The 19133-nt window shown below is 38.1% G+C and overlaps 1 protein-coding gene across 1 annotated transcript; it reads left to right on the top strand.

The window, feature by feature from the left end:
• The first annotated feature begins 17232 nt into the window (after window positions 1-17232).
• Window positions 17233-18288, top strand: LOC116554883 (putative uncharacterized protein C8orf31). The gene is made up of 3 exons (XM_032283094.1): window positions 17233-17762; window positions 17838-17950; window positions 17995-18288. Exons 1-3 carry the CDS (start codon window positions 17678-17680, stop codon window positions 18286-18288), a joined length of 492 nt encoding a protein of 163 aa, XP_032138985.1. The 5' UTR covers window positions 17233-17677.
• Window positions 18289-19133: the final 845 nt, after the last annotated feature.

The raw sequence follows: 19133 nt of genomic DNA on the forward strand, positions 1-19133 counted from the left end.
ACTTGAGGTTTGGGCAAAAACTCCAGGCCAAAACCTCGTCTGGAAATCAGAGTAGGCACATTGAGATCAATCAGATTAAACCCAAGTGCCACAGCTTCACTGGAGTAGCCCAGATTTCCCCACTGCATTCTCAGAGGGAAGAGGGATGAGGGCCTCTGCTCCCAAACTCAACCACAACCCAGAGTTCCACTTTGTTCGATGAAATTCAGAACACATTTGTTCCCCACCCCTTCTCTTTTTCTTTCAAATTTTTCTCCTGCCCTTACTTAGGGTCTGGCTGGAATCAAAATCCTGAGACCCAAAGACACCAGGGAAAAGGCTGCTTTATTGTGAAATCCAACCTGAGTGAAACAAAGATGGATCAGCAGTCTTTTGACCTTACCCAGTGGCAACGTCTAAACTGATCCACGTGGTTTAGAGAACTTGGAAAAGATCTGATGAGTTGTCAAACCACTAACACTTGAGTTTTGTTTGTCATACCACATAGAAATGATTCAGGAGTTTTTTTCCAAAATTTTGGAGCTTCTTAAAGCAATACCAACAAGTTTTTGGGTGACCTTAGAATGAATCCATGTTTTGGGGACTCTTGAGATCAGCCCAGGCCAGATTTTCAGAGGCTATAATGGACACTATTGGATCAGTCTGCCCTAGACTCACCACAAGAGATAGATCATTTCCAAACCAACGTCTAACATGGGGTGGGGGGAAGTAAGTGGCTTTTCACTATCTTTTGGTTCTTCGAGAGCTAATCCCAGACATGGCAGTAACATTAAGGCTTAAATTCTTGCAAAAGCTGCCACTGGAAGGACTGGCTTAAATATCATGGCAGTTTTTATGCAAAACTTATATTAGACATAGTTCGTACCTTCAGGAACTTCATTGCCTAAAAGTACCCATTGTCTCATTCTCTCTGGACCTATATATGAAATCTAAACTCACATAAATCCCTTCTAGCTTGCCTTCACCTCCCCTTCCATCTTCTCACCATCCTTGTCATGCATTTGACCCTCTAGACCAAGGACTGACACATTTTTTTTCTGCAAAGAGAGAACCAAATAGTAAATATTTTGGGCCCCTAGCTCATGTAATCTCTGTCATACCTACTCAACTCTGCCGTTGTAGACAAAAGTAGTCAGACAATGCATACATAAATGAGCACGGCTATGTTTCAATAAAGCTTTATTTCCAAAACAGTGGCCGGGCACAGTGCTCATGCCTGTAATCCCAGCATTTTGGGAGGCCAAGGTGGGTGGATGGCTTCAGCCCAGTAGTTGGCTACCAGCCTGGGCAACATGAAGAAACCCCGTCTCTACTAAAAATATTGAAGGCAATGGCAAAAACTGCAACTGCTTTTGTGTCAACCTAATAGAAAAATTAGCTAGGCATGATGATGTGTGCCTGTGGTCCTAGCTACTTGAACGGCTAAGGTAGGAGGATGGCTTGAGCCTGGTAGACAGAGACCGCAGTGAGCTGAGATCATGCCACTGCACTCCAGCCTGGGTGACGGAGAGAGACCCTGTTTAAAAAAATAAAAGAAGAAGTAGAATGAAGAAAAACAAGGCTCAGTAAAGAGTAAGAGGTGTTATTTTAGAGTGCTCAGGAAAGGCCACTTTGATGAGGCCATATGGAAGCAGAGATAAATATAAAGCATGAGTTCAAGCCATGTGGATATGGCAGACAGGGAGAATATTCCATGCAGGGAGAACAGCAAGCACACATGTTTGGTGTATTGAAAGAATTTGAAAGGAGGCCACTGCAGTTGGAGTCCAGGGAATGAATGGAAGTTGAGAACAAACAGGTAGATGTGGGTAAGATTTTGTATCTCCTAGCAGGCCAGGGAAAGGACTTTGATTTTTATTCTTCATGAGACTGGAAACCATTGAAAGGTAGTGAACAGAAGAGTGATATAATCTGCCTTCTTGTTTACTGCGATTACATTAGCAGCCATGTGAACTAGGCTTCAGGAAGGTAGGAGTAAAAGCAGAGAAGCCTAATAAGAGACTATTGTATTAATCCACGTGACAAATGATGTCCAGGGTAATCAGAGAAGAGGGGCTAAGACTTGTCAGATTCTGAATATATGTTGAAGGCAGAGTTGGAAAGTAGAGTGTGAAGGAAGTATAGAGCCAAAGATAACACCAAAAGGTTTTACCTGATTAAGTAGGAAAATGTACTTAATCAGGAAAGTACATTTCCAAACCAATGTCTAACATGGGGCAGGGGGGAAGTAAGTGGCTTTTCACTATCTTTTGAGAGCTGGAAAAGATGATGAGATGAAAAAATGAAAAGATTTGAGATGGTGAAGACTGCAGAAGAAACAGATGAGTGGAAATAATCAAGATTTTTAAAAATGATGTTACATTGGACATCTCAGTGGAAATGTTAAGTAGGAAGTTAAATACGTGCTTTGGAGTTCAGTTGCAATGTCATGGGTACAGATGAATACTTGGGAGTTACCTGAAATAGATGGTACTTAAAGCCGTGAAATGAGGTTAGAGGATCACTTGGGAGAAGTGAGAAGAGAAGAGATCAGGAACTGAGCCCTGGGGCACTCAAATGTTTTCAGAGTGGGAAGATGAAGAAGAGCTAACAACAGCAGCAAGAAACTTAAAAAGAGTGACTAGTGAGATGGGGAGTGAAGTGAGAGTGACCTCTCAGGAACTAAGTGAAGAAAGTGTCTCAAGAAAGAGGAAATGAACAACTGTGGGAAATATCGCTACCATATGAAGCAAGATAATGACTGACACACCACCCGGATTGAGCAGCATGGGAGCCATTGTGGACTTTGACAAGAACAGTTTGAGAAGGGGAAAAGATAAAAGCCTACGTAGAGTGAATATAACAGAGAATGGGAAGGACCCAAATGGCATCTTCCTTCTGGGATCCCAAAACACTTTATGATAACATTTTTCACAATGAGAATTATTGGCTTATATATTGATCTTCTTTACTAATAGTGAGCAATTTAAATGTTAAACCATTTACAAAATTTTAATCATATGTTACTTGTTTTTATTTTATTTTTGTTTTTCACACTCTTCAACACAACACTAGGACGGAGTACATACTCATTAAAGGCTTGTTAAATGAGTATGAAAATCATCCTCTGTAGTATATAGTGAGATCACTCAGAACTAGTCCAATTTTGCTAAAAATGATGGTGAGGCTCTGGAGGAGTTATGAAATTTGCCCTCATTCTGTAGATTATGTATACTTGGTAAAAGATTCCATAAAATTTGTATCACTGCTTCCTTTTGAGGTTCCAACGTTACTAATTCAACATAATTGTAAGAGAACTCCAAAAAATTTCATTTTCTTGTCTTTTAGTTAACAATCCATTTAAAATCGTGAGAATTACTACAATGAATTACTTTGGGATCTGAATAACATTGGATTGATTAATTCTCTCTGTTGCAATGACTATTTGAGCATTCAGACCTTAGAGTCATGACTATTGAAGTACAGAATTCCAAATTATGACATGACAATTACAGTGACTTTGCGGATATACTGTTCAATAAAATTAACACTGAGATCTGAAACACCATGTTCAAAAGTCAAATGATTTCTCCAAGAGGAAGAGGGGAGCTTCATTTCAGAAGATAAAAATTGCAATAGTTCTATCTCTGAGTAAGGATTAGTTAATGTAGTTGCTGAAAATTAGTGATCTGACTCTATTGCATTTATTTAATGTAGGAAGAAGCCTTTATAAGTGTTGGATGAGTCATGTTATAAGACTAAAGCCAAGCAAAATTAGAGCACTCCTGATTGAAGGTATTTTTATTGCAATGAGAAAGTTTCTTTCTGAGTATGAGACACACAAGTGTGGTCTAACTTTGGCATGGAAAATAAGTCATGAATTTTAAGGCAAAAGCTCTTAATATCTTGAATATGTAATGCCATAGACATATTTAGACACATTTACTATAAGAAGCCAAAAACATGCAATCAAAGCAATTAAGTAGAGGCAATTAAATATATTTTTTCTTTACATTCCGCTTGTCAATGATCTCAAGGACCAAATACCTGTTCCTTATATAAAGGGCATATATTTTTTTCTATTTTATAGAGAAATAACCTTATAGAAAACTACTATAAGTTACTCTTTAGTCTATAGTGAATTTTCTATTTTGTAGGTCATATATTTAATAGGCTGTAATGCTATTCAAACAACACAGATACTTAATACATCATAAAAAGCCTATAAGCTATGGGAAATTATGAAAATATCTCAATGCTGTGGTCACAAATGTGAACAATCTTCTTAACAGGAACTTCAAACGTAAAATGAAATTACATTTCCCACTTATTTCCATTGACCAGTAACCTCAGTGTCCTGTGATTTCACCCATGCTTCTCCTAGAGATAATGTTCTATCTAGCCAGCCAACAATTTTCAAGTGGAGTGGCTTTAGAAACTCAGCTCTCGAAAACATCATGGAGCTTTATCAACGATAAGGCCAAAAGGTTGCAACTACTGTTATCGTTGGACACACAAAAGAATCCCCTGGTGCAGGTCAGAGAGCACTTTTCTGGTGTTGTTGGTGTCAGTATAACGTGCCATTTAGTTAGGAGTCTGGTTTAAAGAGTGCACTTGGCAACAAAGCAATCAAGTGGCAGCACACATTATTATGATTAATTTTGATAAATACAAATAACAGATTCTTCATTGTCATCTAAATTATATCAATGTTCATTTTCATTTTAGAATTTGAAAAATACGCAAAAAGATATAGAGAATAACATATGACAGAATTCAGGAGGAGGTTGTACAAACATGAATGAAGGAAGTTTCTGTTCTGTCTTTATATTTCTTCTTATTTTATATTTTTTTAAAGGAAAGGGAAAGTTTAAGAAATTTTACTTGTTAGAAATCTAAAATTTTATACTTTCTCTACTAAAAGTGATAAGTCAATTATCTTCTCCAAATAAATCATGACCACCAGTTGATAAAGGGGATGAGATATTCACTCAGTGAATTTTTGGTGATTATAGATAGGCACCGTTTGCATCAAATTCAACAACTGGCTTTTAAACATGGTGTTCCCTGTAATCACTCTTGAAAACAGGGTAACAAGATAGCATGCATTCTGAATTAAATGGGCTCTCTGCAAACCAGAGTGTTCTCTACCCTGCCTTGCCCTAGGTTTGAACAGTTCTGAACAGCCAACTTTCCTTTCTCCTCACCACTGTTTACATTCTATGCATGAATAAGAAATGCTCCTATTTCTTTTTCTTTCTTTCCTTGTTCTTTTGTTTCATCTTTCCAGTCTTCCTTTCCTTCTTCAAATATTTTCAAACTGGTAGTACATTTTTTGAAAGGCAGTTTAGTATAATGGTTAGTATAAAGGCTTGGAACTAAAGAGCCCTGGGTTTTGGTCTGAGGTCTGAGACTTACTAATGGTACTCCCTGGGCAAGTCATTATAGTTAGCTCCAAGCAGGAGATTTTTCATCTATAAAATGGTGATATCCATAATTACTTCCACGGTTATTGTGATGACTAACTGAGATAATCTAATTAATGGAGTACAGCATGACTCATAGATACTATTATTGAAAAAAAATTGACAGTAAAAAGAAACATTAAAATTATTTCATAGAAATAATATTTGTAATATTCTATGAAATAATTATTTCCTAGACATAATAAATAATAATGGAGCCACTAACACACTGCAAAATTAGCTCAAGACATTAATAGGAATGGAATACAGACCTTTGTCACTCAACTCTAGGCAAACCTCATTTAGCACAGACACCCGGAAAAAACTGAGATAGGAAAAAAAAAAAAAAAAAAAACAGCTGCTAACCTGGCATTTAAAAATTGTATGTTTTTGCTTTTCATTTGGTCCAAGAGCATATATTAGAGAGAATATTGAGCCTAACAAGCTGAGAATGGATGGTATGGGTCAATTGAGGTTATAAAATAACACAAAGAATAAATCCTCATCAGAGCTTTCTGCTTTACAATGGTTGAAAAAGCGAAGAAAGATTTAATCAGCTTACATGGGCCTGGGTGTCTCTTCCTTACTCTTAGAAGAAGGAATCTTGCTTTATTCCAGCTATTTCCTGAAGAGAGCCCTTCTCCCTCCCTCAAGTATTCAGGCTAATTACAACTGGCGAGGTAGTTTCTAGGCTGAATAAGAAATCAAAAGGGAAGGGAAGGGGGAGGGGGCAGTGGTGTGGATTTCAGAGAAAAAAAATAACTTAAGAAAAAGTATGTTCTCAGAGGGGGGAAAATTAGAGAATTAGGTCACTGATTTGGAGCCAGGAAAAATCCACATGAGTGGAAATTGGAGCAATGAAAGTATTTCATGTTAACACATGCAAAGGCTGAATGTGCCCGGGCCAGGGGATGTTCTTTTCCCTCCTGGACAGTGGCTGGAGGCTGAAAGACCTCTAGGCTTTTCTATGTCTTATTCATTCACTAATCAGCACCATTCAGCCAACAGCCACGTGGTCATATATGCGGTGCCCTGGAAAACTCGAGGTCCACATAGCAACGATTATAATCAAAACCACTGGAGATGCTCATTTCAGCTTCTAGAATATCAAGCTTCAAAGGCAGACATGCCTCCAGTGAAAACCAGCACTTTCTTTTGTTTTCTTTCTTTCCCCTGTCTTTTCTTTTCTTTTTCTAAGTTCTATTAAGTCTAGAGTTTTAGATTCAAGTATTTGACAATTACGTATCAACAGAGACAGAATGCATTCTGCCTAATGCAAAGATATAAATGGTTAAAAGGGCAGGCAAAGTGTCGTATGTCAGTAGACATTAGTTGAGGTTAAACTCTGCTGATGTGACTAGAATATTGACATCTCAGTTAAAGTCAATATCTGGAAATTGGTGGTGTGGCTTGGAATACCTATCTCCTTAATGACTTTCCAGTATAATGCAAAAATACCAAAAAGCACTCCTCACATCTCAGAATCATAAACTCCTTTCCCTCATGCTTCCACCAAAAACTGTCAAACCTATTGTTATCCAAATTTTAGTTGAAAATGGAATGAAGCACAAAGTACAATCCTATAATGCTTGCTCCCCACCAAGAAAGGCTAATTGTAAGGCTAATTAGGTTGCAGCTGAGGAATTACTGGGCCAAAATTTCGGGGTGAAGTCCTATTATACTGCTCAGGAAGAACAAAAGGAGTGCTCTTTTAGTTGCCTGTTTGCTTGTTGTCTCTGATTGCTGTGTTCTTCTTTATTTACCTTTCTGCAGCTTACCCAACCTAACATGGCATGTTGTAGTAGACTGGTAAGGAGCAATTTTCATTTTCTTTTGTTTATCTCATTAATCTGGGATATTAATGACTTGCTAAAGTCTTATTAATCTGTTTTAGCTCACTTTGACTTTCTAATTTGGTGTATAGCACTTATAATTCTGGCTAGATCAGTGATTCTGAACCCTAGTTCTATGTGACCATTTAAGGAAGAGCTTTTCAAATACACCAATCCCTGGGGTCAATCTCTGACCAATCGAATAATATTATCTGGACCAGTGGTATGGGAGCTAACCAGTACCCTTTAATACAAAATGGCAAAACTCTGTACCATCTACTGTGTTAGCTGTTTATTGCTGTGTAACAAACTGTCCCAATACTAATGGCTTGAAACAACGATGATTTACTATTTTTTGATCACTCTGTGAGTCAGGAATTTGGGCAGGGCTTAGCTGACTCGTTCCATGATGTCACGTAGTCATTCAGCTGCATTCAACCAGTAACTGAATTGGGCCTGAAGGTCCAATAAGGCTTCACTCACATGACTGGCACCTCAGTGATCTTCCACCTCCACTCCACATGACTATGCTGGGCTTCCTTACAGGGTGGTGATCTCAGGTTAGAAAGACATTTTAGATGGCAGCTGACTTCCAAAAGAAAGGACGCAAAAATTGCTGGTCCCTTCCAAGGCATAGCTTGAGAAAATCCTAAATCATTTCTGCCAATTTATATTTGTCAAAGCAGGTCCTGAGGCTAGCCCAGATTCAGGAATAAGGGAAATAAACTCTTCCTCTTGATGTGAGGAGTAGCATACACATACAAGGTCTGAGGAATTGCTGGTCACCACACTTAAGAGACTGTGGAACACATAGTCCCTTATGAGCCTCTTAAGAGACTATGGAACACAGTCTTCCCACCTCAGCCACTCAAGTAGCTGGGACCAGGTGCATGCTACCACACCCATCTAATTAAAAAAAAAATTGTAGAGACAGGGACTTACTATATTGTCCAGGCTGGTCTCAAACTCTTGAGCTAAAGCCATTTTCCTGCCTCAGCCTCCCGAAGTCCAAAATCCTGGAATTACAGCTGTGAGCACTGCTCAGTTGAAAAAATTCTATATTTTAACAAAGTCAGTTTCATCATTTTAGTTTTCTTTTTCAAAATGAACATCCAAGCAAACCCATTATATTTCACAACTTTACTATAAAATTTAAGACCTTGCTTTTAGTTGATTTACAAGTGACATTATTCTGGTATCAGTTATTTCTGGGTAATAAAATTAACATATGAGAATTTACGATCATAGTGTGAATGCTTAATAAATTCATCATTTATTATTATTTTAAGCAAACTTTGTGTTTTAGAACAGTTTTAGATTTACAGAAAAATTATGAAGATAATACAGATTAATCATATGTAGTAGACCTCTCTTATCTGCTGGGGGATACATTCCGAGACCCCCCCCCCAGTGAATGCCTGAAACTGTGGATAGTACCAAACCCCATACATAGTTTTTTTCCTGTACATTCATATCTATGATAACATTGAATTTATAAATTAGACACAGTAGGAAATCAGCAATAATGAAATAGAACAATTATAACAATATACTGTCATAACAGTTATGTGAATGTGCTCTCTCTCTCTCTGTCAAAATACTTAATGTTTCTGGACCACAGTTGACTGTAGATAACTGAAACCATAGAGAGTGAAATCGCAGATAAGAGGGGAATTACTGTGTCCCAGGTTCAGCTTCCCCTGTTTGATCTTAAATCTGTATGGTACATTGTGTAGTACATTGGTTACAGTTAATGAACCCATGTTGATACATCATTATTAATGAATGTCCATACTTTGTTCAGATGTTCTTAGTTTTTAAGGTTTTTCCTGTTCCAGGATTCCATGGAAGATACCACACTACATTTAATAGTCATGTTGCCTTAGGCTCTCCTTTTGGCTATGACAGTTACAGACTTTATTTTCATGACATTTGTAGCTTTACAGAGTACTGGTCAGGTATTAGGTATTTTGTAGAATATCCCTCAACTGGGATGTATCTGATGCTTTTCTTATGATTACACTGGGATTATGGATTTTGGGAGGAAGAGTACAGAGATAAAGTGTCATTTTCATCACATCATATCAAAATTACATGCTATCGACACGGCATTCTTGATGTTAACCTTGATTACCTGGCTAAGGTGATATTTGTCAGTTATTTCCATTACACGTTTACTCCTTTTTCTCCCTTTCCAAACTTTACTCTTTGGAAAGCAGTCACTATGCATGGCCCGCACTTAAAGAGAAGGAAATTATGCTCCACTTCCTTAAGGGCAGAATGACTACATAAGTCATTTGGAAATCATCAGCATGGAAGATTTGTCTATTTGCTTCTTCTCCTCCCCCTCCCCATTTGTTTTCCTTATTTGTATCAGTATGGGCTCATGGATATTTATTTTATATTTTGGGATATCATCCAATACTGCTTCATTGTAATTGCTCAAATTGTTTCAGCTTTGGCCACTGGGAGCTCTTTCAGTTGATTCTTCTTTCCTTTCAACACATTCTCATTCATGTAAGGATGCTTCATGTTGGTATGGCACTTTTTGTTTGTTTTGAGCACTTCCTTACTTTCTGGCACCATGAGATGCTTCAAGCTCAGCTTGTACATGTCCTGCCCCCATCCTAGACCATTTCTTCAAGAAACTTTGGTTGTGTTGGAAAATGGCATCAGAAACCAAGATCTAGGTGCAAGATGTGCTCATTCCTACCTGTACTGTTGCCTCTAGGCCTTCTCAGCTGACAGAACAAGAAAATATGTGTGTCTGCAAGCCCATGTATATTTACATATCTATAAACATTTATATATGTAACTATCCATATCAATATTAATCTAAACATGAGTTCACACAGATGTCTCCAACTCTAAATCTATTACTACATAGATCATTCTAGCCTCCTCCCCTTGCCCATCTGTAATCCCCCAATTTAATAGTGAGAAAAGTAGCTCCAACTACCTGTCATCCATTTCTTTGTTTCATTCATGTATACATGTATAGCGGTATCAGAATTGTTAACCAATACCTAACTCTATCTAATAGAGCTTATGTACAATTTCTTTTGCTTTAGTCTTACAGACTCCACTCATTTCCAAAATTACTCAGTTCAGCATCTTTTCCCCAACCCCCTTCAGTGAGGTTATTTCATGCATTTGTAATACAGCTAGGTTGTTTTCTCGTATTCTGCATTCTATTCAGCCTTCTAAATTATTTTTGTAATTTACATACATTAAGGGTCACTCTTTGTCCTCTAAATTTCCATAAGTTTTGGCAAATGCATGTTGTCATATATTCATATTCAGTATGCCATTATTTATTTTTGTTTAACAAAGATGTATGTGGTATTTACTATGTGATAGACTCTAGTCATTTGATTTCTATAGCAACCTTATTAGACAGATACCTTTATCACGTAATTTCTGCTTCAGGTATGAAAATTAAAGCATAGAGAGGTTAGGTAACTTCCTTAAGATCAAAAAGCTAGCATGGGTAGATCTGGGTTGAAAACCTAGGGCATTTGTGCTCCTAACCACTGTAGTGCGCTACCTCCGTGGAGTCATGATTATTTCCTCTCCTAAATTTGATCTCATGGTTTTCTTCCATTCTTTTTTTTCCTTCCTGAAAAAATGTTCCTTTTGCCACTGAATTTAACTCTTACCTACTACAGCTCTTTACCAGCCTTCTCAATTATTATTGATTTCAGACATTTTAGGAGGTAAGACAGATAGGAGCACTATGCTGAAATCACCCAACAAAAGCTGACAGTTACTCTGAAGCGACTAGCGTGCTGTTCATGTAAGTGGATGCAGCTGACTGGCCTTTTCTGCTTTGGAATCAAAGGTGATTAAGTATCAAACTTGAAATCTAAAGGAAAGGCAATTTTATAAGTTAATACAGCCTTTCAGTCTTTTCCAAATGGTCTTCCTTTCCCTGTCATTCTCAGAAAAAAAAAAAAAAAAGAAAAGAAAAGAAAAGAAAAAGAAAGACTCAAAAGCAGCCTATCTCTTTTAGAAATTCTAGGAGCTGCTGAAAAGTGGATCATATTTTGGAGAATTGGACTCTAATCACCTCTATGTATTTTTCGGAAAAGAGGGTGCCTATGTTGGAAATATTCATAAAAGCTTTCAAGGAGATACAAGATCTGGATAAGAAGCTTTCCCTATTCTCTTCTCAATGGATTTAGGGTAAAAATACAAGTGAAAAGAGTTGACAAATTTATCCAAGCAAATATCACATGGGTATTAAGAAAGAAGGTCATCCAATTAACTAATTACTTCTTACATATCCTGGAGTACTAATCAAAATCAGTTGCAATCAGAAATCTGGGCTCAGAGAAAGCAGGCAATCCAAGTTTGAAATTCACTTGGCTTTTAAAATCTCAAAGGCATCATTTACATGTGATGGCTATGATGCAATTAAATATTGACATGCGATATTTCTTGGAATTTGAAGACATTTTGCTTTTCATTGTACTCCCTATCCATTTTCCTGTTTCATTCCTGTGTGCACGTATAGTGATATCAGAATTGTTAACCAATACCAAACTCGATCAGATACAGCACAGTGCTTATGTACAGTTTCTTTTGCTTTACTCTTATAGACTCCACTCATTTTCAGAATTACTCAGTTCAGCATCCTTCCTCCACACCCTTCAGTGAGATTGTTTCATACCTTCGTAGTCCAGAAGGTTGCAAAAATTATGCTGCCAATCCCTGGATATTTTCCTGAAACTTCAGAAAAAAGTTCTACTGGATAAAAAGGTGAAGGGAATTAATGTTATTGAGTATTTATTAGGTACTCAACACTTTTTATGTATTTTTCATTTAAACCTCACAATAACTTCATCATATAAATCTTGTAGACCAAGCAAGGAACTTATTGTTATTTTTAATGTAAAAGGAAGCTATTAGATGTGAAAAGCATGAGACTATGGGAGATATTCAGTCTCTTTCCCATACCAGCAGGTGGTAGAGTTAGGACTGGAACTCAGTTTCAAGTATTTTAGCTTCATATTCTTTTATTTCACAACATCTGTCATTAACTTCTGAGGTCCTGCACCAGGTCTCACTGGATCCTCCCATTGGCAAGCTGGTTGGAAAGCGGTATAAGTAGTGAGAAGGCAGTTATATGGAAGAACAGTAAGGGAGAGAAGAGGAAGGTACAAGGTAATGAAGTCTAAGCAGGGCACTGGCAGGCCAGGGAAGACTTGAAGAGCAGCCCATACATGGTTTGGTTGACTTAAGGTCTCAAGTGTGATTCCGAGTTGCTCTTTTAGATCCAGTTCATGGGAAGTTTCCGACAGCCCAGTAGGAGGTACCTCCCTTCCACTGGAGGAATCATGCTAACCAGAGAGCTGAGGTGCTCCAGACTTTATTCAGCATGACAATATTTCCTGTCTTTGGCCTATTTTCCTTGGTCCAAGCTCTTAGGTCTTGGCTTCTCTCTGCCAAAGGGACCTGGGATCATCAGGCAAGAATCCTCCCATTTATTGTCCCTGTTCTACATTCCTGACCTATGACTATTTGCAGACCTTGGGACCAGCTTTCCAAAACCCAACATAAGCTGCTTTAATTTTATCATTGTCCTATAATTTCATGGAAATGACTGCTGCAAAGCCAACAAATGACTAATAAAATCCCTCAGCCCACTCATTTTTAATGTCATTCTGGAACTCCAGAACAGAGACCATCTGGTCACAGTGCTTACTTTATATAAAAGAGGAGCTGAATTGAAAATCACATTTCTAAGAGAACATTGAAGAGTCATCTGCTTGTAAACCCAAAGCACAGCACAAATCATGTTTCCTTGAGCAATGATAAAATACTCTAGGTGCTACATATTTAGCTTTGCCCATACACACACACACACACACACACACACACACACACACACACACACACACACACAGAGTAGACAAACATCCGTCAACTTTCCACTATTAATAACTGTTCCATTTATTGAGTACTATCCTTGTGCCAGGCAATGTAAAAAACACCCAGATTATTTTGCAAGAGTATTATTAGTATACTCATTTTATAGGTGAAATAAATAGAAGTTAAGTAAACTTGCTGCAAGTCACACAGCTAGTAAATAACAGGCCAGGCTTAGGACCAAGGTCCATCAGTTTAGTTTCTACACGTGTGCCCTGATCAACAGATTTATTAGACTATGTGTGTGTGTGTGGAAAAGCTACCCCAAGCAATAACTAATTTTTCAACTAGAAAAAATAAGTTGTTTTTAATTTTAAATTTTTAAAAATTGTGGAATAATTTTATTTATTTATCTTTATTTCCACAGGTTACTGGGGAACAGGTAGTGTTTGGTTACATGAGTCCGATCTTCAGTGGTGATTTGTGAGATTTTGGTGTACCCATAACCAGAGCAGTATACACTGTACCATATTTGTAGTTTTTTTTTTTTTTTTCTCACCCTCTTCCACCCTTTCCTCCTGAGTTTCCAAAGTCCATTTTGTCATTCTTATGCTTTTGCATCCTCATAGCTTACCTCCCACTTATGAGTGAGAAGATAATGATGTTTGGTTTTCCATTCCTGAGTTACTTCACTTAGAGTAATAGTCTCTAATCACATCCAAGTTGCTGCAAATGCCATTAATTCATTTCTTTTTACAGTTGAGTTGTATTTCATTGTATATGTATACCAGTTTCTTTATGCACTTGTTGATTGATGGGCATTTGGGTTGGTTCCACTTTTTTGCAATTGTGAATTGTGCTGCTATAAACATGTGTGTACAAGTATCTTTTGTATAATGACTTCTTTTCTTCTGGGTAGATACCCAGTAGTGGGATTGCAGGGTCAAATGGTAGTTCTACTTTTAGTTCTTTAAGGATTCTCCACACTGTTTTTCATAGTGACTGTACTAGTTTACATTCCCATCAGCAGTGTAGAAGTGTTCCCTGTTCACTGCATCCATGCCAACATCTACTATTTTCTTTAAAATTTTTTGATTATGGCCATTCTTGCAGGAGTAAGGTGGTGTTGCATTACGGTTTTGATTTGCGTTTCCCTGATCATTAGTGATATTGACCATTTTTTCATATGTTTGTTGGTCATTTGTACACCTTCTTTTGAGAATTGTCTATTCATGTCCTTAGTCCCCTTTGCGATGGGATTATTTGTTTTTTGCTTGTTGATTTGAGCTCATTTTAGATTCTGGGGATATTAGTCCTTTTTTCAGATGTATAGATTGTGAAGATTTTTTTCCACTCTGTGGGTTGTCTGTTTACTCTGCCGACTGTTCATTTTGCCATGCAAAAGCTCTTTAGTTTAATTAAGTCCTAGCTATTTATCTTTGTTTTTATTGCATTTGTTTTTGGTTTCTTGGTTATGAACTCCTTGCCTAAGCCAATGTCTACAGGAGTTTTTCCAATGTTATCTTCTAGGATTTTTATAGTTTTGGGTCTTAGATTTAAGTCCATAATCCATCTTGAGTTGATTTTTGCATAAGGTGAGAGATGAGGTTCCCATTCCATTCTCCTACATGTGGCTAGCCAATTATTCCAGCACCATTTGTTGAAAAGGGTGTCCTTTCCTTACTTTACGTTTTTGTTTGCTTTGTTGAAAATCAGTTGGCTATAAGTATTTGGGTTTATTTCTGGGTTCTCTATTCTGTTCCATTGGTTTATGTGCCTATTCTTATAACAGTACCATGCTGTTTTGGTGACTATGGCTTTATATTGTAGTTGGGTAATGTGATGCCTCTAGATTTGTTCTTTTTGCTTAGTCTTGCTTTGGCTATGGGGGCTCTTGATTCCATATGAATTTTAGAATTGTTTTTTCTAATTGTGTGAAGAATTTGTAGATTGCTTTTGGCAATATGGTCATTTTCATAGTATTGATTCTACCCATCCATGAGCATGGTATGTATTCCCATTTGTTTGTGACTTCTGTGATTTCTTTCAGCAGTGTTTTATAGCATTCCTTGTAGTGGTCTTTTACCTCCTTAGTTAGGTATATTCCTAAGTATTTAATTTTTTTGCAGCTATTGTAAAAGGGGTTGAGCTGTTGATTGAATCTCAGCTTGGTTGCTGTTGGTGTATAGAGAGCAACTGACTTGTGTACATTAATTTTGTATCCAGAAACTTTCCTAAATTCTTGTATCATTCTAGGAGCTTTCTGGAAGAGTCTGCATGGTTTTCTAGGTAAAAGATCATATCAACAGACAACAGTGACAGTTTGACTTCCTCTTTATTGATTTGGATGCCTTTTATATCTTTTACTTGTCTGATTGCTCTGGCTAGGACTTGAATACTATGTTGAAGAGGAGTGGTGAGAGTGGGCATTCTTGTCTTGTGCCAGTTCTCAGAGGGAATGCTTTCAACTTTTCCCCATTCAGTATTATGTTTGCTGTGGATTTGTCATAGAAGGCTTTTATTATATTGAGGTATGTCCCTTGTATGCCAATTTTACTGAGAGTTTTAATCATAAAAGGATGCTGGATTTTGTAGAATGCTTTTTCTGCATCTATTGAGATGATCATGTAATTTTTGTTTGTAATTATTTTATGTGGTGTGTCATTTTTGTTGACTTGTGTATGTTAAACCATCCCTGCATCCCGGGTATGAAACCCTCTTAATCATGGTGTATTATCTTTTTGATATGTTGTTGTATTTAGTTAGCTAGTATTCTGTCAAGAATTTAAGCATCTATGTTCATCAGAGATATTGGTCTGTAGTTTTCTTTTTGGTTATGTCCATTCCTGGTTTTGATATTAGGGTGATGCTTCATAGAATGATTTAGGGATAGTTTCCTCTTTCTTTATCTTTTGCAATAATGTCAATAGGATTGATAATAATTCTTCTTCAAATGTCTGGTAGAATTCTGCTGTGAATCTATTTGGTCCTGGACATTTTTTTGTTGGTAATTTTTAAATTACCATTTCAATATTTCTGCTTGTTATTAGTCTGGTCAGGTTATCAAAATTCTTTCTGATATAAGCTAGGAGAGTTGTATTTTTCCAGGAATTTATCCATATCTTCTAGGTTTTCTAGCTATGCACATAAAGGTATTCATAATAGCCTTGAATGATCTTTTGTGTTTCTGTGGTGTCAGATGAAATAAAACCCATTTCATTTCTTAGTGAGGTTATTTGGATTTTCTCTCTTCTTTTCTTGCTTAGTGTTGCTAATGGTCTACCAATTTTATTTGTCTTTTCAAAGAATGAGCTTTTTGTTTCATTTATGTTTTGTATTTTTTGTATGTTTGTTTCCATTTCATTTAGGTCTGCTCTGCTCTTTTCTTTCTTCTGCTGGGTTTGGGTTTGTTCTTGTTTTTCTAGTTCGTTGAGATATAACTATAGATTTTTCATTTGTGTTCTTTCAGACTTTTTGATGTAGGTGTTTAGGGCTATGAACTTTCCTCTTAGCACCACCTTTGTTGTGTCCCAGAGCTTTTGACAGGTTGTGTCACTATTGTTCAGTTTGAAGAATTTTTAAATTTCCACCTTGATTTCATTTTTGAGCCAATGATCATTCGGGAGCAGGTTATTTAACTTCCATATATTTGCATGGTTTTGAAGATTCCTTTTAGAGTTGATTTCCAGTTGTATTTACTGTGGTCTGAGAGAGGGCTTGGTATAATTTCAATTTTCTTAAACATATTAAGGCTTGTTTTGTGGCCTGTCATATGGTCTATCTTGGAGAAAGTTCCATGTATTGTTGAATAGAATGTATATTCTGCAGTTGTTGGATGGAATGTTCTGTATATATCTGTTAAGTCCATTTGTTCCACAGTATAGTTTAAATCCATTGTTTCTTTGTTGACTTTTTGTCTTGATGACCTGTCAAGTGCTGTCAGTGGAGTACTGACTATTATTATGTCGCTTTCTGTCTCATTTCTTAGGTCTATTAGTAATTGTTTTATAAATTTGGAAGCTCCAGTGTTAGGTGCATATATGTTTAGGATTGTGATCTTTTCCTGTTGAACAAAGCCTTTTATCATTATATAAAGTCCCTCTTTGTCTTTTCTGGGGGGTGAGCAGAGGGCCATTTATTGACCTTGAGAGGGGTCCCTTGCTCTGTGCGGGAGGCCAGTAGGGCACCCTGGGACCCATGTTCCCTCCTTGCTTGGATTTAGGTGGCCCAGAGCACTGAGGGGTTGGCCTTGGCTCCTCAGCAAGTTAGTGATAAGCAGGATGGAGCTGGGGACTCCCCGCCCTGGCCTGTAGTCTCTCTATGACCCCAGGTCCTAAGCAGTCAGTGGTGGGACCCAGGCTCTGAGACCCAGCTCTGAAAAAAAGCAATGCTGCAGGGAGTCTGGGCTGGAGGGCCTGGACCAGAGAACAGAGAGTTTAAGCAGGGATTCCCACAGGGACTCACCCAGTGCCAGTGTCCGCTGACAGGGAATCCCACACTTCTGCCCTGCCACATCCTTCCTCTGATCTCATGGCTGAAAAGCCACACAAGAATTCCTGCAACTCAGTGATGCATCTGTCCAGTACTGAGGAGCCAGTGATACATAGGGACAGAGGGGAGGGCTGCAGGAGAGGAGGCAGGAAATGCCCTCACAGCAGGGCCCAGAGAAAGACCGATCCCAGGATGAGCAGGAACTCCATGCATAGGGCCCAGGGGCTAATGGCCGCCAGGACCACTACATTGCAGAGGTCTTCCTTGCAGCAGGAGATCTTGGAGTTCATGAAGATGCTTAGAAATTTCCATGTCTGGAATCCAATGTCGTTCTTTGGGCAGGAGGTGAGGCAGAGCTTGTTCTCCTTTCTCACTTTATTTCAAAAGACATTCACTTTCTGGGAGATACAGACCCTGTCTGGGAAGGGGCACAAGGTCACGCTGTAGGAGTCCCTTTCCAAGACTGCCCAGCACTTGTAGCAGCACAGACCCTGAGCTCTCTCCATGTCCAGCACGGCCACCAGCAGGGACAAAGTCTTCATGGCATGGAGACTACTCATTCTAGGGTGCTGGTGCACAGACAAACCCCTGCGAATGGGAGCAGCCCTCAGCCAACTCACCCTCCTGGGGCTCACGTGAGTCCTACATAGCAGCAAAGCCAGAACATCTGCTTCTCCATCGCCCACCCTGTCCTTAACATGGCCACCCAAAGGAGAACTCTGTCTGCCTCACGCCCCTACCCCAGTCCCCGTTCCTCCCTCCCATCCTTGCCCTTCAATTCTCACCCAGAGCCCCACGCCTGCCCTCTTTGTCTTTTTTAACCACTGTTTCTTTAAATGTTATTTTGTTTGAGATAAGAAACAGCTACTCTTGCTCACTTTTGGTGTCCATTTGTCTGACATGTCTTTTTCTATCCCTTTATCTTAAGTTTGTGTGAGTCCTTATGTGTTAAGTGAGCCTCTTAAAAGCAGCAGATAGTTGGTTGGTGAATTCTTATCCATTCTGCAATTCTGTATCTTTTAAGTGGAGCATTCAGGCCATTTACACTATGTTAGTATTGAGATGTGAGGTACCATTCCATTCACCATGCTATTTGTTGCCTGTATATACTGTTTTTTTTGTTGTTGTTGTTGTTCTTTGCTTTTTAAATTGTATTTTTATGTTTTAGGTCCTGGGAGATTTATACTTTAAAGTGGTTCTATTTTGATGTGTTTCCAGGATTTGTTTCAAGATTTAGAGCTCCTTTTAGCAGTTCTTATAGTGGTGGTTTGGTAGTGGCAAATTCTCTCAGCATTTGTTTGTCTGAAAAAGACTGTATCTTTCCTGCTGAGATTACAGGCTTGAGCAACCATTCCTGGCCAAACTCACCGGATTTCTTTACATAAATTTCAATATTGTGATTAAACTTGGTTGCTCTGCCTCTGCTCTTAGCTGTTTCTTCTTACCAAAATTTGGTAGCCTGATTCAGAACTTAAAAGTTCTGAACCTCAGTTTC

This window comes from Sapajus apella, unplaced genomic scaffold (genome assembly GCF_009761245.1).
Source record: "Sapajus apella isolate SASKATOON/1434 unplaced genomic scaffold, GSC_monkey_1.0 scaffold2, whole genome shotgun sequence".
Lineage (NCBI taxonomy): Eukaryota > Metazoa > Chordata > Mammalia > Primates > Cebidae > Sapajus > Sapajus apella.